The following is a 23,551-nucleotide window of genomic DNA, read 5'->3' on the forward strand; positions in this document are numbered from 1 at the left end:
TGGATGGATGGATGGATGATTGAGTGAGTGAATGGGTGGATGGATGAGCGAATGGGTGGATGGATGAATGAATGAATGAATGAATGAATAAATAAATTGATGGAGGAATGAGTGAGTGAGTGAGTGAGCGGATGGGTGGATGGGTGAGTGAGTGAGTGAGTGAGTGAAAGAATGCTTAATGACACACTAGCATAGTGAACCAAAAACTTATCTCAGGTACTGTGGGTTGCTTTATTTCATTATATCAGTCTATATTTGAATAACCGTGAATGAGTTACTAGTATGTGATAGAATCGTCTGTACTGATGAAACTAATTTTAACCCTAGCCAGTCAGGGTGTTCCTGTATACTTGAATCGTTTTAAATACCTTTACATTAATATGTATTTAAATATTTGTGAACGAGTTAGGCGACAACGTCAACCTACCAAACTAACTAATATTCAACAGGGCCAATCAATGTGTTCATGTGTATGCGTCAAATCTTTTGAAATACATTTACATGAATATATAAATTTAACAAATAATTGTGAACGAGTTATATGACAGAATCGGCTGTAGGCCCTACTGAGTACACTAATGTTAATCAGAAATATTTGACCGAGTTTACTCTCGAACGGCAAAGTCCTCCAGCTACTCCTGAATATCATCCATTTTCAATTTATTGAAGCTTCTCCTTATTCATGTTTATTTATTGTTGTTTTTGTTTGTTGTTTGTTTGTTTTCATTGTTTTTATATTATATTATTTTCTTTACTTATTTCTTTCCTTTATTTTTTATTGGGGTGGCGGTAGGGAATGGTGATTGTTTGGATTTTATCTGTGAAGGCTGCGACTATCGCCCAACTTGCTGCTTTCGGGTTATTAGGTTTGGTTACTGAACTGGAACATACCTTTACAAGAGGATTCTCGCATTCGTGTATACGAGACCCGTCACATCGAATCAGGTCTTCTTATGTCGCAATAGTCGATTTTCACCAGCAGCGAAAATACGAGCACAGTGTTATATATACTCGTACAAGATAGAACTAGCCCAAATTGTTACAACAAGTGTGCTAAGGCCGTAATCGTATATCTGACTGCATCTGATCTCTGTGTATATAGAAATTATAATATTACATTGAATGGCAGTCCTCGTAAGGACGAGCACCTGAAAGTGAATCCTGGAAGGAATCCCGATTTTGCCTAATTAGTGTAGGGGCATATGTAGCTAAAATAGGTCCCGTGGGAACTATTATTAAAAAGTAAAAATGGGTGCAGAGATATGTATGACATTTTAAACTTTCAGTATGTAAAGCCAAAAGGACAGATAAAATATAGTAATAAAGGCTTTTTATTTGAACAAACTGACTGGGAAAAATATTATGCTTTACCATTTCGATGTGTGAAAGATTCTAGTCTTCGATGGTTTCAGTATAGATTACTGCAAAACATATTAGCTACTAATACTTTTCTATACAAGATTAACTACACTGATTCTAATATATGTAACTTCTGTAACAATTTTCCTGAAACAATAAAACATTTATTTTTCGATTGCGATAAGGTACACACTTTATGGGAAGCAGTAACATATTGGATATTTACTCGAACAGGAACTATAATTCATTTTAATAAAATTATTATAATGTTTGGTTTGATAAATAATAATAAAAGCGATTTTATAAACTGGTTAATAATTAATATAAAATATATATACAGTATGAAAATACAAAAGAAATGTTTAAGTTTTAACGCTGTGCATGGCATAATGCAACATAAATTTGAAATTAAAAGGTATATTCTTTTAAAAACTTGTAAATACGATGTATTTAATAATGAATGGGCAACGTGGCAAACACTATTTTATTGAGACTTAAAGATAATCTAGACATGGAAACAGCTTGTTTGAAAACAATATTCAGACTACATTTTAGAACAAATATAATACTTTTAATTTCATCTCTTCCGTATATACTTCTGGTAGATGTGGGTGCATCTGTGAATATATGTACATGTATAATATATATGTGTACGCATTTATGTATGTGGGTATCTCTATGAATATACTGTCATATATGCGCAATTATGCACGAAGTAACTCTGTTCCTTCTTTCGTTTCTTATTTCTTTTTTCCTTTTTTCTTTTTTTCTTTTTTTCTTCTCTATCTTTCTTTTCAATTTAGGTCAGTACCCTAGAGGAGTTTAAAGAATATTTCTTCATACTAGATATGTCTATGTAATTACCTGTATATGTTACTACTAATATATATATATGTTATGTATTGTAGTAGTGATTTAGGGACCCAACCCTAACACTACGTATTTTTATGGGACAATAAAAAAAATAAAAAAAAGGTCCCGTGGGAAGTTCGTGTTAATATTTCTTCTTTTTTTCAACTGACACTTTTATTCCTTAAATCATTAATTTTCCCTTTCGACTTGTTTGGAATTGCTAGCGCATTTCAAGTGATGTTTGTTTCTACTTCTATATTTCTTCTCTCTTCCTCCCCCCAATTCTTTCTTTCTTTCTTCTCCCCCTCCCAGATCAAAACCAACTAGTGTCTGTGAATTCATATATATAAATATTTTTCTTCTTTTTGTAGTTCTGTTTTGTTCTGGATGTTTTTCTTGTATGTAGATACCACCAACATGGTAATACTTATATTCACTACCAAATTAATTTAGGAAGAAAAATATAATGCGATGCACTTCACTTTGATTATAGCAGAACACCAGACATAATATATATTTTTAAATGAAATAGATTATTGTATCAACTGTAATCATGATTTAATATGTATCATCATTGTATAGCAACCGTGACATTTTCTGTTTGATCTGGGGATAATAAATATTAAAAACATATGCTCCCCAATAAAATATTTTATTCAGAATAATGGGCTCCCAGCCTCAACACCCACCCCAACCCCACTTGCTCCGGGTGCGTGGTTTTAACACGATAATTATTATGGGCGCTGGTTTCGGTCTGTTAGTCAAGAATTTGTTGCAAGAGAACCACAGCATGTCTCTTTATTGATGGGTTTCTCTCTTGTCACTCAGAACACAGGCCCATAGTTAGTCTCTGAAGCCTGAACTTCGACTCCTGCTAAGAAGAACATTTGCACACTGACTGTGCAACGATAATGCAACTTCTCTATTGTTATTATTTTGTGTTTGATCCATTGAATTATTCAAGGCAATGCAGCGCTTCACAGGGAAGGTATAGCAATCTGTTTTAATGCCGGTAATAGGTGCGTGGCTGTTTGCAATAGCAACGACGCATCATGTAATAAACGGGCATGCCAGCAGCGTGTTACCAGAGGAGCGGCGTTAGAACGTATTCAGTCATTTGGAACGCACGTGCTTAAACAAATTAATTTAAATGAAAATAAAAAGATAATACATTATATAAATGATACGTGTGTTTATAGATGAGATATCCTGTTCTAACAAAATTAGTCAAACAATTAAAAATGCTTTTAAATAATATAAATAAATTTGTAATAAAAAATTACTACTTATTATATTTTGTTGATCAGATAAATAACTGTTGGTTGTTCGCTCTCTCGCTCTCTCTCTCTCTCTCTCTCTCTCTCTCACTCTCTGCTCAAGGAAGGCCTCTCTCTCTCTCTCTCTCTCTCTCTCTCTCTCTCTCTCTCTCTCTCTCTCTCTCTCTCTCTCTCTCTCTCTCTCTCTCTCTCTCTCTCTCTCTCTCTCTCTCTCTCTCGTTTGTATGTTGCATTAGTAAATGATGTTAAAACATGGCGAGACAAGACCGTAAGTTTATTAAAACTATTGCTGTGTTTGTATTTTTCATTAGTAAAGAAAGAAAGAAATGTTTTATTTAACGACGCACTCAACACATTTTATTTACGGTTATATGGCGTCAGACATATGGTTAAGGACCACACATATTTGGAGAGGAAACCCGCTGTCGCCACTATATGGGCTACTCTTCCGATTAGCAGCAAGGGGTCTTTTATTTGCGCTTCCCACAGGCAGGATAGCACAAACCATGGCCTTTGTTGAACCAGTTATGGATCACTGGTCGGTGCAAATGGTTTACACCTACCCATTGAGCCTTGCGGAGCACTCACTCAGGGTTTGGAGTCGGTATCTGGATTAAAAATCACATGCCTCGACTGGGATCCGAACCCAGTACCTACCAGCCTGTAGACCGATGGCCTGCCACGACGCCACCGAGGCCGGTTTTTCATTAGTAAATGCATCTGTAACATGATGAGGTGAGATTGTCAGTTTATTTAAACTGTAGTAGTTGTGTTTGTATTTCGTATGAGTAAAGGATGCTATTATATGGTGAGACTTTTAGGTTATTAAAAACTGTAGTTGTATTTGTATTTTGTATGAGGAAATGGTGTTAAAGCATGGTGAGGTGAGATTGTGAGTTTATTAAAAACTCTATTTGCATTTGTATTTTGTATGAGTAAATGGTGTTAAAGCATGGTGAGGTGAGATTGTGAGTTTATTAAAAACTCTATTTGCATTTGTATTTTGTATGAGGAAATGGTGTTAAAGCATGGTGAGGTGAGATTGTGAGTTTATTAAAAACTCTATTTGCATTTGTATTTTGTATGAGTAAATGGTGTTAAAGCATGGTGAGGTGAGATTGTGAGTTTATTAAAAACTCTATTTGCATTTGTATTTTGTATGAGGAAATGGTGTTAAAGCATGGTGAGGTGAGATTGTGAGTTTATTAAAAACTCTATTTGCATTTGTATTTTGTATGAGGAAATGGTGTTAAAGCATGGTGAGGTGAGATTGTGAGTTTATTAAAAACTGTATTTGTATTTGTATTTTGTATTAGTAAATAATATTATAAAATGATGAGACGTAAATGTGAGTTTATTTTTTAAGAAAAGAAGTTCACATTAATTTTTGGAAACAAGAATTGACCTCAATTATTTTTTGGTTCCTGCCCGTATGAACGGAAAACACGATGTGCACACTGTATGACTCCGCATAGACCAATTGAGCATATACATCACGAATAAATGCATCATGTCGCTAAATCTTGCGACCTAGTTTTTGTTGTGTCAAGAAAACAATAAAGATAAATTGTTATCTAGAATACTTAAATAAAACAAGAAGTTTGCTTTTCAAATTGTTCAGAGGAGCATTACTTTTATTTCAAAACTGAAACTACAAAACTGAAAAAAAAAAGTGCATTGAGGTACACAATTCAACTATGTGATTACAGCAGTTTTTGATCTACTTGAAATATAAGTCATGCGTGCCTTCTACATTAAGATGGTGGGATGCAGGCCCATACGCAGTCATTTACATGGGGTGGGGGTGCGTAATAGTGTCAAATTTTATACAGAAATTGTAGAAGAAAGGTTATTACCCCATTTACACATCTACGGACGGACCTCGGCAGAGTATGGGGGGGGGGGGGGGGGGGGATACGCACGCACCCCTCGCACCGGCCTGGGATATGTCATATTAGCGGCTTTTGTGAATGAAGTCTCTCGTTCCTGAATAGGCAACTCCAGTCTATACAAGAACTAACTGCCCCTTCACATAAAGACATCTAAAGAGCACAGTTAAGTGATATTTTATTATGACTTAACGCACATACACATTCGAACCAAATGTCATTGGCATACAAATGGCTGTCCAGGGTGATTATGAATATCTGTCTGGGGTTCAGAATGTTAACTTCCGTCGTCACCATACACATGGTGTGATAAATAGGCTGCGTCACAGAACAGGGATACAAGAGAAATGATGACCAGTTCCCTCTCAAGGGCGGTATTCGCTGGCTGATGGTTGTCATGGAATGCAGCCCACAAAATAACATCACTTTCTTCCCCCAAAACCATCCGAAAAGTTGTGTGCATTTGATTCATATGCAGGGCCGGATTTAGACCTTGGGTGGCCCGGGGTAGGAGCCCAGGGCACTTCAGGTTCGGCGACTCCCACAGAACATAGAAATTAAATTACATAACAAATAATAAAAAAAATAAATTAACTAATGTTATAATTATTACATTTTTTTTAATAAAGGAAGTCCTTAGTCTGGGGGCCCCTCTGACAGTTGGGTCCGGGGCAATTGCCCCCTTTGCCCCCTTATAAATCCGACACTGCTATATTGGCCTACACGGTCCATGGCTGCAATGTTTGAAATATGAACTCTGCGAATGTTGTAGTCACAAGTCACTTTCTCCAAAGAGAATCGGTGGACAAGATTTTAAATATACTTGTCTAGTATGGACTTTGTAAATCATTAATGTTAGCTGTTTTATAAAAAAGTAGAAAATGTGGACATCGTTCTCTATAAACAAACAACAATATGTGGTTTTATTTTGGATCTATTCCTAAAATTGTCATTAAGTAGTAACACTACAACATGTATACATGTCATCCAGTGTAATTAAGTGTGAAATAACAAATATGCTAAATTCTGACATCTACACTGGATTTCATGGCAGCCATAGTGGCCATTTTGAAAATATGGCTGCTATGGCAACCATTAAATAATTCGTCAGTGTTTCTATATTACAAATATTTACTAAGGTAGGTCCTAAAATGAAAAATAAAACGACTTGTTCTTATCATCAAAGGCACAAATGACCTTGATATTGATTAGTCGGATGATGATTTCAATACTGGGTGAAACGTTTTAGCTGAAATGCACACATATACACACCCGAGGCCAGGTAAGAAAATATACTCATCATAATAAAAACGTTATTTATTCATATATGTTCCTAAGAGACAGAGATAATTTAGACATATATGTATGTATAAATTTCGTAATATTGTCATATAAACTATAGTCCCCCCCCATTCTTCTAGATTTTGTTTTGTAAATAATTTCAGTTTTGTTTGACGTAAGAAGAAAAGTAAAAGTGTTTTGGAAATAACAAAACCCCCAAAACAAACTATTTTTGTATCCAATTTAAAACCCCCACAATAGGCTCAGAAATAAATAACGTGTAGTAAATTCCATAGCATGAAAAAAGGCATTTTTTGTGGGACGGACTTTAAATCAAGACAGGTTTCCGAAAAATCTATAATAAAAATGGCTATTAATATGTTTTATTACCCTGTAAACAATAAGAAGAAAATGTGTTTTAATAATGTTGTCGTGTTAATTTGTAGTATCAAACTGTCTTTAACAAACGAACCAAATAGGTCAAAAATAATAGTGTAGTTTATTTTTGATGAAATGGTAAAATTGAAACATTACTTTCTTTTTCTCAGTGTATTTCCCGGAGGAGCATTACTCGACCTCCACTATAAACGTCGGTCGCCAGAGTCTACCCTCCTCCCCTCCGCTAAAATTCCTGCACACGCGTCTGATTTTGTTTAAGTGCCAATTATGCATCAAATTGAAAAGCCTTCTGATTTAAAACACGGTGAAATGGTTATTTTTTCAGTCTGTTAAATGTGAACTCGCTAAATACTGTAACGGACGTACACATTCCTGAAGACCGGTGGTCAGCTGTCTCGATCGTTTAAGGGTATTTATGTTTTAGATAGCTTCGTCAGTGAAAATATGTATGATAACAAATTACCATTGCCCAGTGTCGGTGTTGGTATCCCCTACGGTGGTTTTAAATATCATATACACCAATGTATCTTTTCGACTTGGCAAACAGATTGGAACGGTGCGGTTACGAACAAGCTTCAATATGTTAAGCTAGTCCTGGGACAGTGGCAGTCCTCCTACAGGCGGTGCAGGAAAGATGAAATAGTATTGTGCCGTGCCCGCATCGTTTATTTTAAAGGACCCTCCTCCTCAGTGTGAACATTGTCAGTGTACACTAACTGTGCGCCACATTTTGGTGGAGTGTGATCATCTGAAGCCAATCTAATTAAAGTTATCTCCACTATTATACGTGGATCTAACAGCTGACCGTTGGAGCTCATGTCCAGTTGACCTTTCACTCGACCAATCAAAACCTTACTTCCGGGACAGAAAAAAATTAAGCGGACTATTTTGAAATTTACATCCAAAAATTAAATAGTGGGCATTTAAAATTTTGATGCGCATCTCTAATATAATTAATAAAGAAAATTCTACTCATTAAATGTGGTCGCTAGATTAGATCGGGTGGTCAAAACGAAATTAGATAAGATGGGGGGGGGGGGGGGGGGGGGGAGGTAGAGTTGAAAATGGGCAGAATTTTGAAAATAGCAATTAGTAAAAACGTTAATAGAATTTAAAAAAAAAGAAAAAAAAGAAAAAAAAAAAAAAGAATTTTTTGCTCGGTCGATATTTATATAATTTGGAGCATTTTAGAAGGACAGTCCAAAAATAAATAAGAGAAAGAAGAGAGGATCGGACTATTTAATAATATAAAAACAAATGAAAGTAATTTCGACATAAACTTTTGAACGAAGGCCTAAAAGTTTAAAGTCCGATCTATATGTCCACGTGAGTGGCTCGTTAAGGCCGTTAGGGTGCACAGCTTGTAGGGACGAGATGGGTTGCATCCTGTCAAGAAAACCCCTAGATTGACAGTCAATAGACGTTGAAGGTGTAGTGCTGTGCTGAAATACAGATCTTGAGAAGCCGAATCCGTCTGAACGAGAGAGAGAATCAGACTAGGGTATAGTCGAGTCGTCATAGGTTGGTATAGTGGTGCGGACGGGCCCGACTCCGGAGGATACGAGATGGTATCACAGTAAAACAAAGTAAAGTCTAGAAAAGAGTAGTAGGGGCAGACCACGCTTCCTATTTCTTCTTAGAGTGGGGCGGTCAATCTTCCAGTGCTGCTAGGATAGGCTCGGACATGTAGAGACTAAACGCGAACAACCGTGGCGTTCTGCAGAATGGCTGTCATACGAGTCACGAAAAAAGCAAGTCAACATAGTCAGACGGAGAAATGACGTGGAGGCAAGGAATCTCGCTAAAAAAGAATCCAACCTGGTAGTGCAGACTGTCGCAACGAGAAGCGCTCCAGCATTCAATCAGTTCCAATGGCCGCATAGATCCCAGTAGAAAACTTCACTTCGCTGATAAAAACAACAAAAGTGAAGGATCCCCAAGTCGAGCCGCGAGCACGTGCAATGTGCACAAACACGTCTTACGCGACGAGCTCCAGACTGGGAATGCAGTGATATGAAAGCAATTTCAAAATATTCGGGATTATGCCGAAAGTATACGAAATGATTCGGGTGAATTACGAAGTATGCCGGAAACTAATTGCAATATAAAATTTTATATAAAATTCGTTTCAAGACGAAAAACAGCTCATAAATTGCTATTTATAGATGAAATGTCACCTGAACATGGGAGTCCACGCAATGCTGTTAGATCTACTGCTAGACCCAGTAGAGCTAATTTTAATCAGATTGATTTGAAGCCGACGAGAAACGATATATTTGGCAACACATGTTTTGGAATCGTTTAAATTCCACCCAGAATTAATTAAAAACAAAATTAAAACACTTTTCTAAAGAAACTTTAAAAATACACTTATCTAGATTTGTGTATTATATTATACTTTTCTCGGCAAGTCTTAACACTGTGATTTTACATAATTATATAAATGTTATTCTTAATGTACATTTATATTTCATATACTTAAAGGGACATTCCTGAGTTTGCTGCATTGTAAGATGTTTCCGACTAATAAAAATTTTCTACGATTAAACTTACATATTAAATATATGTTCTTGTTTAGAATATCGGTGTCTGTATATTCAATGTGTTTCTGGTCGTCTTAATATTTGTAAGAAGACCAAACAGGATTTTGTCTTCAAATAATTTCGTACGTACGTAAAAATTATATTTTAGGAAATAAAATGAAATTTAACCTAGTACAAATATTAGAACGATCACAAATACGTTTAATATACAGCCACTAATATTTTATGCAGAAAAATATATTTGATATGTAATTACAATCGTTAAAAAGTATCTGTTGTCAATAACATCTTAAAAAATGCAGCAAACTCAGGAATGTCCCTTTAAAAGGTCCCCTCATTTAGTTATATCTGTAAAAGTAGGTGGACTGGAACATTATCATGTATGTATGATCTCATTATGTACATTTTCTTTAGACTGTATAGTTGACGGCGACATATGAACTCATTAATGTAACTAACGTACGTTTTCTTTAGGCCTTGTACGTGACGGCGACATATGAACTCATTAATGTAACTAACGTACGTTTTCTTTAGGCCTTGTACGTGACGGCGACATATGAACTCATTAATGTAAAAGACCTACATTTTCTTTAGGCTGTGCACGTGACAGTGACATGTTAACTCATTAATGTAACGGACGTACATTTTATTTAAGCTGTGTACGTGACTACTACTTGAACTCATTAACGTAACGGACGTACATTTTATTTAGGTTGTATACGTGACAACGTCATATGAATTCATTAATGTAACGAACGTACATTTTCTTTAGGCTGTGTACGTGGCGGCGACATATGAACTCATTAATGTAACGGACGTACATTTTATTTAGGCTGTTTATGAGACGGCGATGTGTGAAGTCACTAGTGTAACGGAAGAAAGGTTTCTTTAAGTTGTGTACTTGACGGCGACATATGAACTCATTAATGTAACGGATGTACATTTTATTTAGGCTGTGTACGTGACGGTGACATATAAACTCATTAATGTAACCAACGTACATCTTATTTAGACTGTGTACGTGACGGCGACTTTAATTTGACGTACGAACGTTTTATTTAGGCTGAGTACGTGACGGCGATATATGAATTCAGTAATGTAACGGACGTACATTTGTTTTAGGTTGTGTTCGTGACGCGACATATGAACTCATTAATATAACGGACGTACATTTTATTTAGGCTGAGTACGTGACGGCGATATATGAATTCAGTAATGTAACGGACGTACATTTGTTTTAGGTTGTGTTCGTGACGCGACATATGAACTCATTAATATAACGGACGTACATTTTATTTAGGCTGAGTACGTGACAGCGACATTGATATAATGGACGTACATTTTCTTTAGGCTGTGTAGGTGACGGCGACTTATGAACTCATTAATGTGACGGACGTACATTTTCTATAGGCTATGTACGTTACTACGACGTGAACTCATTAATGTAACGAACGTATGTTTTCTTTAGGCTGTGTACGTGACGGCGTAATTGGAATTAATTAATGTAACGGACGCACATTTTCTTTAGGCTGAGTACGTGACGGCGACATGAACTCATTAATGTAACGGACGTATATTTTCTTTAGGTTGTGTACGTTACGGCGATATGTGAACTCATTAATGTAATGGATGTACGTTATTAGGCTATGTACGTGACTACAACGTGAACTCATTAATGTAACCGACGTACGTTTTCTTTAGGCTATGTACGTGACTACGATGTGATCTCATTAATGTAACGAACGTCTGTTTTCTTTAGGCTGTGTACGTGACGGCGTAATTATCAATCATTAATGTAATGGACATGTTCTCTTTAGGCTGTGTACGTGGTTACGACTTGAACTCATTGATGTAACGGACGTTTTCTCTTTAGGCTGTGTACGTGATTACGACTTGAACTCATTAATGTCACGGATGTGTGTTCTCTTTAGGCTGTGTACGTGACGGCGGTACTCCCGTACATCCTGATCACTGTGTTACTGGTGCGGTCCGCCATCATGCCCGGAGCAGTCGACGGAATTCTTTATTACCTCACTCCGGACTTCTCTAGACTCGCTCACACGCAGGTAACTTCACTAGATTTGCTTCAATAGAAAAACAGAGATAAATGTAGGAGAATTAAGGTGACGTCGCACCATGCGATTGCACCGTACGAGAAGAGCCAATTGCGTAGCAAACGGTGAAATCGTAATGCTTGTCTTGTCACAATCGCATGTTTTCGTACCGTCAGTGGTATCGTGTGGTTTCTCCTTTTTATCATAAGAAAAATTCTGTATATTAACACAGGTGAATTTGGTAGGCTAGCTCACACGGGTAAACAGGTAGAATCATTAATATTTTGTTACTTCAATAGACTCGCACGCATGGGCAAATTCGGTAAACAGTCACATGTAAATTCAGTAGACTTACTTTCACTATAGGCGACGACACACAAAACGAGTGCCTCGTACGAGAATAACCAGTTATTCCTGTACTAGGCAATCGTATCGTGTGGTATTACCTTAAGGTAATAGTACACGTGCTCGCATACAAGCAAATTCAGTATACAAGTGCAAATAACAGACTTTGAAACAGTTTAATTTACTATATTCTGGGTTTGTTTTTCAAGTTTGCAAGTGTTGTTTATATTCACTGTTGGTGGTGGTTTTATACATGCGTCTTTTAATTACAGGTGTTTTGTATTTACAGGTGTGGCTGGAGGCACTAATGCAGGTGTTTTTCTCGCTGGGAACAGGCTGGGGAGGAATACTAACGTTTTCCAGTCACAACAAGTTTAAGAACAATTTCTTATGGTAAATATTTTTTAATGAGAACAAATTGTTACGCTGAATTAAAGTGGCAGGCCCTAGTTTGAAACCAAGGAAACAAGACCGTACGTTTGGTTAAAGGTGAGACCATAATTTCAAACCGTTAAAATGGACATTAATGTTATTAACGGAGTTTGTAGCGGTCTTTAAATTCCTTGAACGTCTTTGAATTTGAAAACAATTTTTTTATGTCTGTAATAAAAGTCTTTAAAATCTTTAAATTCCCACAAATCATAGCCAAAGCAATGATGATAACTTTTACAGCTGCATGCACTTGATATTTTCCAGTTACAAGGTTTAATCTGTCATGATGCATGCAAAAAAGCTCAATTTGTTTTTCCCATGGACAGCAATGTAAACGAACTGATTTGGTATTTTGTATCGTATTCTATTGTCTTTGACCGCTATGTAAAGTCTTTGAAAATGGCAGGTAAAAGTCTTTGAAAGTCTTTGCATTTGTTTCGTCTTTAAGGCTATGAACCCTGATTAATCTACAAATGTGCAACACCTCTGGAAAAGGTTATAACAGAGAGAAACTAAAGTCAGTGATGTTTAAACTGGTAAATACCGTCAAAAATAACTAGATCTTGTACCGATAACCATTATTGCTCAGCCGAACGTGCGTTTTTAGAATTACGAAAGATAATTTTTTTGGGGTATCACAAAAGCCTGGTTGTGACCAGAACCACTTCCGGTGTAGGAAACTGATTATTCTAAATAATAAAATGTAAGTACGTGTACTTCTAAGTTAAATTATCAAAAACGGCTGTAATAGAACAATACGCCATAGTGTTTAAAAACTAAGGTCTGTCACTTTAATCTGAGGCCCATGACAGGCGTGCGATACAACAGCTTGCTCTGGAGGTGCACGTAAAACCCCCTGACCTGACCTGACCTGACCTGACCTGACTTTAATCTGCAAACATGTAACACATCTAAGTAAAGATGCAATAGGGCGAAACAAGACTCCTTGACGTCAAAACAGGGGAATGTCCTAAACATACACTAGAACGTATCCCCACAACCAGTGATTCATAGCCACCCGTGAAGTTTTTTTAGAATTATGAAAACAAAAATACTTTCCTGGCATTACAAACACCAGGATAACCATAGACACTTCAGATGTACGGAAATAGTATATTCTAAACAATAACATGTAAATAATGTTTGATATCAATTATGGAAAACCGTTTTAAAAGTGAAAAATACGCCGTAGTGTTTAAAAACTAAGGTCTGTCACTTTAACAACAACAACAACAACAATATCACAACAACAACACAACAGCAACAACAACACAACAATATATTCACAAAACCATCAAGCACAAAATAAAAATAGGTACAGTTAGAAGGGCTAGCTAACTTAAGTTTAACTTCTCTATAAAACAAGAATAGAGTGAACAGTAAACTTTTATTAATATTAGATATAATAAAAGAGAGAGAGATAGAGAGAGAGAGAGAGAGAGAGAGAGAGAGAGAGAGAGAGAGAGAGAGAGAGAGAGAGATTTAACGCGGACGTGGTTAAGCGCAGCAGAGATTATTATAGAGAAAACTCGCTGCCGCCAATCCATAGGCTACTCTTTTTGATTAGCAACAATGAATCTTGAATAAGCGGCATCAGCAGCGGATCCAGAAAATCCATGTAGGGTCCCCATTGATGTGGCCGCAGGCCACAAACCTTCCTGAAGGGATTCCTATCAGTCCCCCACCCCCCACCCCCCTTAGATCCGCCTCACACATATTAGATGTAATGCATTATGAATTTTGTTAGCTGATTTTGTGACATTATTAAAATTTGATTGCATGCTGACTAAACAACTCATGTTATGGACTACATTATCTACTTACAGGGACAGCTGGATCTGCGCCTTGGTGGGGGAAGGGACGAGTATATACGCCGGACTGGCTGTCTTCTCCGTTCTGGGATTCCTCGCCAAGCGAGCAGGGAAACACATTGCCGATGTTACAGCTTCAGGTAATAAAGATATATAGACGAATAGTGATATAATTCTCCATCTATTGCTGTAGCTGTTACTACTACTGCTGCAGCTGTTACTACTGTTGCTACTACTACTTCTGCTGATAGTGGTAATGGTGATGATGACGACGGTGATGGTGCTGATGATTATGATGACGTTGATGATGACAATTATGATTGGTTAAGATGTTGCTTCTTACGATAACGATATTGAAGTTCCCAGTGATGACGATTATGGTGATGTAGCTGAAGCTTCTAATGACGCTACATGTTCTCCTAGGGTTGCTGTATATAATCTCTTGCGTTCTAGGTCCTGGGGAGATATGCACCGAGTATTTATCGCTCTCTCACCCGTTCCATTATATATTCTAGAATGGCGGCTATCCTTCTTTATGCATCATTTCACTTCTAGGTCCTGGTCTGGCGTTTATCGTGTACACACAATGCATCTCTCTATATGCGTCATTATTTCACTTCTAGGTCCTGGCCTGGCGTCTATCGCCCACAATCCATCTCTCTATATGTGTCATTATTTCACTTCTAGGTCCTGGTCTGGCGTTTATCGTGTACCCAGAAGCCATCTCTCTGTTACCTCTTCCACAACTGTGGGCCGTCATCTTCTTCCTGATGCTCATCACAGTAGGAATGGATTCACATGTGAGCAAACACGAACAGCAAAAAGGGCGTGGAAACATGTACACGCAGTAGAAACAACACTAAAATAAAACTACCAATACTTTGATTCAAACTTTAGTTTGCTTCTCTTGTATTCTTTTGAGGTTGAAGGACTTATAGTATTGTGTTTTTGCCATATTGTAATTTGCATAGGTCTAGTTCTACATTGTTGAGCTTATGCTAGATATGTAAGGCTCATTGCTCTTTCACTCCGTAGACCATGTGCCAAAATGGACATATTTTATTTTTAGATACTAAAGAACTGTAGTTATTCTGAAACAAAAATCCTTTCCTTGCACTCCATACGGGACTACGACCGACACTAATATATCTATATACAAGATGGTCTTCTAGAAATGTTACTGCAAGTCGCAATTTGAGAACTCACCTTTGTACATCTTCTTCTTTCGTCTGTTCCAGTTTGGCTGCGTGGAAACCTTTATGCACTCGCTTCTTGATAGCTTTCCGCGCCTGCGCAAACGAAGCATGTTGGTGACGGCGGCGACAGTGTGCGTCTTCTTTGCTTCAGCACTAATTTTGACATCACAGGTAAAATATTTGAAATAATTTTCACCATTATGAAAAATGAAAAATTATCTTCCCTCTCACTCATTATTAGCCCTCCCCTCTCTGTCCGTATATGTCTGTATCTCTCTCTGTCTCTCTCTCTGTCTGTCTCTCTCTCTGTCTGTCTGTCTGTCTGTCTGTCTCTGTCTCTCTCTCTCTCTCTCTCTCTCTCTCTCTCTCTCTCTCTCTCTCTGTGTGTCTGTCTTTTCGTTTCTCCACCCTTCTCTCCTTCTAGCTCTGTATCTCCACCCTTTCTCTTCCCCATTACATGTATATCTCTATCACAGTCTATCATCCATTTCGTTTTTCCACCCCTCTCTCCTTCTAGCTGTTTTCTCAACTATTTCTCTTCCCCATTACATGTATATCTCTAACACAGTCTATCATTTTCTTTTTTCCACCCGCTCTCCTTCTAGCTGTTTTCTGAACTATTTCTCTTCTCCGTTACATATTTATCTCTATCACAGTCTATCATTTTCTTTTTTTCTACCCCTGTCTCCTTCTAGCTGCTTTCTGAACTACTTCTCTTCCCCCAAAGATGTATATTTCTATCAGTGTCTATCATCCTTTCTTTGTATCTATACGTCTATCATTTCATTTCAATTATCTGGGCTGTGGGATAATGGTTAGTTGTTAACAGTTATTTAGTGAGACAGTATTCTGGCCGTACACCTACCCACTCAGTCATCAAACTCGCCTTGGATGAAAGCTTATACCGGGATGCGAACCCAGTACCTACCAGCGTTAAGTCCGATGGCTTACCCACTACACCACCAATTTCACCTTCTGTCTGTCTGCATGTTTGTCTGTTTTTCTGTCTGTCTGTCTGTCTGTTTTTCTGTCTGTCTGTCTTTCTGCATCTCCTAGCCTATCTGTATCTGGGGGCGGGACGTAGCCCAGTGCTAAAGCACTCGCCTGGTGCGCGATCTGTCTTGGACCAATTGCCGACGGTGGGTCCATTGGCTATTTCTCGTTCCAGCTAGTGCACCACAACAGGTTTATCAAAGCTCGTGGTGCATAATAAAAGATGTCTTGTTACTAATGGAAACATGTAGCTGGTTTCCTCTCTAAGACTATATGTCAAAATTACCAAATTTGTGACATCCAACAGCCGATGATTAATAAATTATTGTGCTCCAGAGGTGTCGATAAATAAAACAAACTTTCACTTTAACTATATCTCTGTATCTCTATTTTTTATCTGCCTATACTTGTTAAATACTTATTGATCTTCGAGTCTTGAGCCGTGACCAACAAGTGTCAGTGGTTGTTATAATTTATTAATACTGTCAGGCAGCTGCCATTGTCCGGATTTATGAATAATTAATTGTCTTTTTTATTTTCCTCCAGGGTGGTGTGTACATGTTTCAGCTGATAGACTGGTATTTCTGTACCTTCTCTCTCTTATTCATATCAGCGCTGGAGTGCATTGCGATTGGATGGGGCTATGGTATACACATTTTAATATATGCTAATAAATACTGAGTGTAATAAGTACACCTAGTGTATGTTATATAGATGAAATGCGAGAGAGGGAGGTGGGGTGGGGGTGGGGGTGGGAGAGAGAGAGAGAGAGAGAGAGAGAGAGAGAGAGAGAGAGAGGAGAGAGAGAGAGAGAGAGAGAGCAAAATTTTGTCAGTTTGCTTATTGATGAAGAGATTATGAGATTTCAACATCACTTTTCTCAGGGACGGCGCTCTCATTGGCTAATCGATCTCGATACGCTGAGCATATTTCCGTGTGTTGTGCAATCGCGGGAATGTCCCATCGCGTTATAAATAGATCACGCGTCACCCCTCGGTCGGATAGGTCTAATAAGGGACGGTCCATAAATATCGATGTGCTTCACAATCCGAACAATGTTCGGAAGTGGGGGGGGGGGGGGGGGGGGTAAAAGCCATGTTCGGATTGCTTTTCAGGTAAAACATCGGTCCATCGAAGGTCAATGTTTCTTACAATTCGAAACAAGGGGGAGGGGGTAAACGCCATGTTCTGATTGCTTTTCAGGCCATAACATCGGCATTTTGGGGGCTAGTTTTGGCGGCGGCGCTCTCTACAATTGTCATCTACTGCATCAATACATCGTCGACCACGGTGAGTCTGAAATAGAATACGCATAAATTACCGCGACGTTCTATTCCCGCGCACAAATTGTTGAATGGACTTTGCAACAACCAATGGTAACGATACTAAAATACTACAACTAGCGCTATATCCAATCAGCGCACTGCATCAATGTTAACAATGGATCACGGGAACAGCATGAGCGCACAGTTTCCAATTCTGCCTAGAGGGGTATTGGTATACAGACGCGTGTTGGAATACAATAGTGACAATGGCGGACGGCTGCACACCAGGCCCAGCACATTATATCAATGTTTTTATATTAGGATTAGGGGAGGGGGCAGGGGGTCAAACACAATCCTAACATTGTTAGGATTATGAAAACCATTGCCATTTATGGACCGTCCCTAAGGTCACCGTTATACACCGTAGCGTGTGCTACTACTAGTATTTTACGTAATCTACAAGTCGGAAATTAGTTTAAGCACTAGTTTAATAAACAGTGGTCAGCATCTTTTTCGGGACTAAATAAACTATTATATTGTGAAAAAGGAAAGTAAATTTGACATTAGTCTCCACCATATCAAGCAGTGGCTCGCTGCACAAGACGCTTACTCGCTTCAGCGATCGTTGCGCTACAAATTCAAAAGAAACAGGCTCGTGGCGAATGGATTGAATTCCCGATGGGATGTTGATTTAGCTAACGTGTCTAATATTTTCTCCTTGTTGTCGTGCAGTGTAATATATTGTATGAGTATACTCCATCATGTCACCCCTCTGATTAAGCGTATTTGTTTCAATCATGATAAACATAATATTCATGTTTATTTTTTAAAAAGAGCTTGTCCAACTCATTATCAGTTTGTTTTAGTGTCTTTTGGTCATTTTATCATAAGCGTAAGTTTGTGCAGTTCCGTTGGTGCATGTGTACAAATGATAGTATCTTGTTGAACTGCTATTGTTAAACATTCTTGACTGTAAACAGAATGTAAGGGACTGACTAAGAATGCGAAACCTGATAAATACTGAATTTACCTAGTGATAACTTTTTTATGCACCCTATGATATGCTGAGAGTGCCGTGTTCATGCTTACCTATTTTTTGTGTTATGGTTGTTCTTATTGTATTGAGTCCTTATTCTATGTTTCCAACGGCTGATCAAAGCCACCCATCCCCCCTCTCCTTGAATTGCATAGTGAATGCAAGGAGGTGGAGGTTATTAGTTACTCTAGCTATCTAATTTGAAGGGGAACGAGGGGTGACGCGTGACCGAGGGGTGACGCGTGATCTATTTATAGCGCGATGGGACATTCCCGCGATTGCACAACACACGGAAATATACTCGGCGTATCGAGACCGATTAGCCAATGAGAGCGCCATCCCTGAGAAAAGTGATGTTGAAATCTCATAATCTCTTCATCAGCTTATTACATAAGTATAATGAAACATAATTTTAAAACGGCAGTATGTAGTACATATTGCATAATTTAATACATACTGAACATATTATGGCATATAAATAGTATTTTAAAGAGCTTTAATCATGTTTAGGTATATAAATAGTATTTTAGAGAGCTATAATGACCTTTACATAGTCTCGTAGCAATTGTTAAACATTGTTTACTAATCCAGTATACTTGAGGCATGTAGATAGTGTAAACTTACTTATCAACACTCGGGCAGCTGGGATTCCAAGATGGCGGCTCAGCGAACATCAGACCAAACAAGCAAGCAAACATCGGGGGGGGGGGGGGGGGGGGGGGGGGGGGGGGGGGGTGTCTGACTGACGTGAAGTGCGAATAACAAAGTTTTTAGGGGGTTTCGGTATACACCCTCGTATAAAGTTTGAAAATTAGATGTCCTGAAATACAATTTCCTGCATTCTACAAGTAAAATTCATCTCTGCCATAAGATTTACTACCAATAATATAGAGCCCACCCAGACCCACCCACCCTGCTCCGCCGTGCCTGTTTCTGAGAACTGTCTAACGCAACCAAATCCTAACACTAATTTTAGGGCCGTATCAAGACCGTACCACCACCAATACCCCCACAAAATTGTTTTTTTTCGTCTAGATAGATTTCTATTATGTCAAAATTCCTTTTACTGCCTCCTGTCCAGTTATTTTAGGTTACCCGCGACACCGAATTTCTGCATTTTCATTGTATTAACATGTGAATGGTTTTGTTAAAGTGTTTAGCGGGAAATAGCCCAGTGGTAAAACGCTCGCTTGAAGCGAGGTCGGTCTGGGATCTATCCCCGTTAATGGGCCCATTGGGCGATTTCTTGTTCCAGCCAGTGCCCCACGACTGGTATATCAAAGGCCGTGGTATGTGCTATCCATTCTGTGAGATGGTGCATACAAAAGACACCTTGCTAATACTGGGAAAATGTAGCAGGTTTCCTCTTTAAGACTATATGTCAAAATTACCAGATGTTTGACATCCAATAGCCGATGATTAATAAATCGTGGTATGTGCTATTCTGTCTGTAGGAGTGTGCATATAAAAGATCCATTGCTACTAATAGAAATATGTAGCGGGTTTCGTCTCTAAGACTATGTATGTCAGAATTACCAAATGTTTGACATCCAATAGCCGATGATTAATAAATCAAGTGCTCTAGTGGTGTCGTTAAATAAAACAAACTTTTTTGTTAAAATGATAAGTAAATCATATTTTGTCATATATGTTACAGGTGTGAGACGTTTCGGAGACGACGTTAAGACGATGCTTGGGTGGAGACCTCCAGCTGTGTACAACATCTTCTGTTTCGTCATAGCACCCACAATGCTGATGGTAAATGTTACATTCCTGGACCCAGTTCCACGAAGCAATCTTAGCACTACTATCGCCGTAAATATTTGCCATCGCGACCTTAATTTTTGTCTACGATCGCCAGCCCGTTCCCCGATGCGGCGTAGCTTACCATCGTCGTAAATTACGGTGAAAATTTACAATTGGTACGAGGCAGTTGTAAGTCACAAACGTAGATTACAAATGGCAGTTAGATGATGATTTGGTCATTTTCTAAGAAGGATACTATAATATGTGTGTAAAAATGGATCGTATGGCGTATGGCCTAGAATGTTTTTCATCAAGTTTTTCCACACGAAAATATGGGAGATAATTCTCATGTCTTATGCATTCGGCAATTATTGCTAAGAATATAAACTGACAAAGTTACTTCATGGATGTTCGATATCAATAAATACGTTAAAGGTGTTACGAGTAGTGTGTAACCAATTTATTATTTAACTAATTGCCACTTCTTCGCAAATATCTTAATCGTTAAAGGGGCACTTATAACTACCGTAAGGATGCTTTGTGGAACGGGTTTCAAAGTTTACCCGTAGCAGACAGAAAAGTCACCTTAAGTCACTATATCTAACCCTAGGCCAAACAAAATAAATTTCTGGTCTCTGGTTAGTGCGCGCGTCAATTTTGACCCTCGCGCATCAACATTTAAAAACAAATTTCATGCGGTAATGCATCGATTTTTGCCGGGATTTTCTTTCTGTGACGTAAAACCGGATTTGGAGCCTTAATGCCATCGCGCATGAACAAGGACGTGCATTCCGATTTCAATTTAAATATGCCCCTCTTTTCAGTATCAAATATTCAAATATACCTACCTTTTCTGTGCAATCCATGCTTACCCCCCCCCTCCAAAACCCCCCCCCACCAAAAACAAACACACACCCAAACCACCCACCTGTATTATGATACATTTATTACATACAATCTTTATTGCACAGACTGCCTGGATGTTGATGTATGTTACAGACGGACTGGATAATAATAAACTGTAAAATTGTTGCATGTATCACATAAAATGTTTATTGTACGGAGTGCATGGATAGTCATAAACGTTACTGTATTGTATTACATATATCACATACAGCAGGTATTACACAGATAGTCTGGATAATTATAAACTTTACAGTATTTTGTTACATATATCACATACAGACTTTACAGTATATTGTTACATATATCACATACAGACTTTACAGGACTGTATTACATATATCAAATACAGACTTTACAGGATTTGTTTACATATATCACATACAGACTTTACAGGATTTTGCTACATATATCACATACAGACTTTACAGGATTTTGGTACACATATCACATACATATTTTACAGGATTTTGTTACATATATCACAACAGCCGTTATTATACAGATAGTATGCATAATTATAAAGTTTAGTGTATTTTGAATGATGTATCACATGAAACTGTTGTTGTACAGAGTGCCCTGGTGGTTTCCTTCTTCCTGTACAAGCCACCAAACTACGGCGAGTACGAGTATCCGAGGTACGCCCGCGTCATTGGCTGGATGTTCGCTGGTCTGACGGTGTTACCCATACCTGTCTACCTCGTTAGAGAGTTCCTCGCAAGGGAGGGAAGAATATGCACGGTAGAGTTTTCGCTCTTTCGTTTTATTTCTTGTTTTTATTTTAGAGAGAGAGAGAGAGAGAGAGAGAGAGAGAGAGAGAGAGAGAGAGAGAGAGAGAGAGAGAGAGAGAGAGAGAGAAAGAATGAACGACGAGATAGGGATATAGACACAGAAAGTCATAACTTAAGACATAGTAAAACAAATTATTGCTTATTGTTTTAGGGATGGAAGATATAAAACAAAGTTATTTTAATATAGTGTAATTTAAGTTAGTTACATGTATATATAATAATGTTATGTGTGCCTTAATTAACATGGATTTAAACTTCACTTTACTTTAATTTATTTTAATTTAATAATTTAATGTAATTTTAATTTAATAATTTATATATTTATAGGATATATGATCTTTCGTTTCGTATCATGTTTAACCACATGGGTAATATATTATATTACTACTTCTTTCCAGAGAATACAGGACATGTTGGAACCTGACTCGACATGGGGATCACGTCACGGATCCGAGTTAATGACGTGCACCAAAACGTCACCCGTTAAACGCCGGACCATTCGAGAAAACACGCGTGATATACTCAACATCCGTGCTTAGGGGCCAGATTGTCACCACGTGCGATCATGATGCGATTAGGGGCCAGACTCTAACCACGAGCGATCACTGATGTGTCATAAATCGTGTCCTTTGCTTACCACATTGATAGCTGCCACCCATGTGGACGCATTTCTTCATGCACTTGTTATTATTGTTTTTAGTTTTTTTAATTTATGTTTCGTTTCTACCACCCAGGAGACAACGGGTTCTGTTACTCATATGCTGTATCAGTATCCTCATAGTTCAACATATCCGAGTTAATAAAACTCATACGAAAGAAAGAAATGTTTTATTTAACGACGCACTCAACACATTTTATTTACAGTTATATGGCGTCAGACATATGGTTACGGACCACACAGATATTGAGAGAGGAAACCCATGTCGCCATTTCATAAGCTACTCTTTTCGATTAGCAGCAAGGGATCTTTTATATGCACCATCCTACAGCCAGGGTAGTACATATCATGACCTTTGATATACCAGTCGTGGTGCACTGGCTGGAACGAGAAATAGCCCAATGGGCCCACCGACCTGGGGTCGATCCCAGACCGACCGCCCAGCAGGCGAGCGCTGTACCACTGGGCTACGTCCCGCCTCCTAATTAGACAGGCGTCGTGCTATACTAGTACAGTTCGGCTGATCCTGAATTTTAGCCGAAGAGTTCCGAGTGAATCAATGAATGCCACGATCTCCGAGTGAGGTCACAACCGAGAGAAGAATCAGAATGGTCAGACTGGAACAATGAGCCCACCGACGAGGATCGATCCCACACCGACCGTGCATCGAGCGAGCGCTGTACCATTGGGCTACGTCCCACCCCACAAAACTCATACGAAG

General features: G+C 38.3%; 1 protein-coding gene across 1 annotated transcript in view; it reads left to right on the forward strand.

Moving 5' to 3' along the window:
* The window catches only part of LOC121388109 (sodium- and chloride-dependent GABA transporter 1-like), a 40,775-nt gene extending 17,674 nt beyond the window's left edge, over positions 1–23,101 (forward strand). The window contains exons 5-13 of the mRNA XM_041519327.1: positions 11,532–11,666; positions 12,289–12,392; positions 14,258–14,382; positions 14,930–15,042; positions 15,481–15,609; positions 16,978–17,077; positions 20,390–20,490; positions 21,955–22,122; positions 22,571–23,101. Coding sequence (XP_041375261.1) covers positions 11,532–11,666; positions 12,289–12,392; positions 14,258–14,382; positions 14,930–15,042; positions 15,481–15,609; positions 16,978–17,077; positions 20,390–20,490; positions 21,955–22,122; positions 22,571–22,711 — 1,116 coding nt within the window. The 3' untranslated portion in view covers positions 22,712–23,101. The remainder of the gene's footprint in view (positions 1–11,531; positions 11,667–12,288; positions 12,393–14,257; positions 14,383–14,929; positions 15,043–15,480; positions 15,610–16,977; positions 17,078–20,389; positions 20,491–21,954; positions 22,123–22,570) is intronic.
* The last annotated feature ends 450 nt before the right edge of the window (positions 23,102–23,551 follow it).

This window comes from Gigantopelta aegis, chromosome 14 (assembly GCF_016097555.1).
Source record: "Gigantopelta aegis isolate Gae_Host chromosome 14, Gae_host_genome, whole genome shotgun sequence".
Lineage (NCBI taxonomy): Eukaryota > Metazoa > Mollusca > Gastropoda > Neomphalida > Peltospiridae > Gigantopelta > Gigantopelta aegis.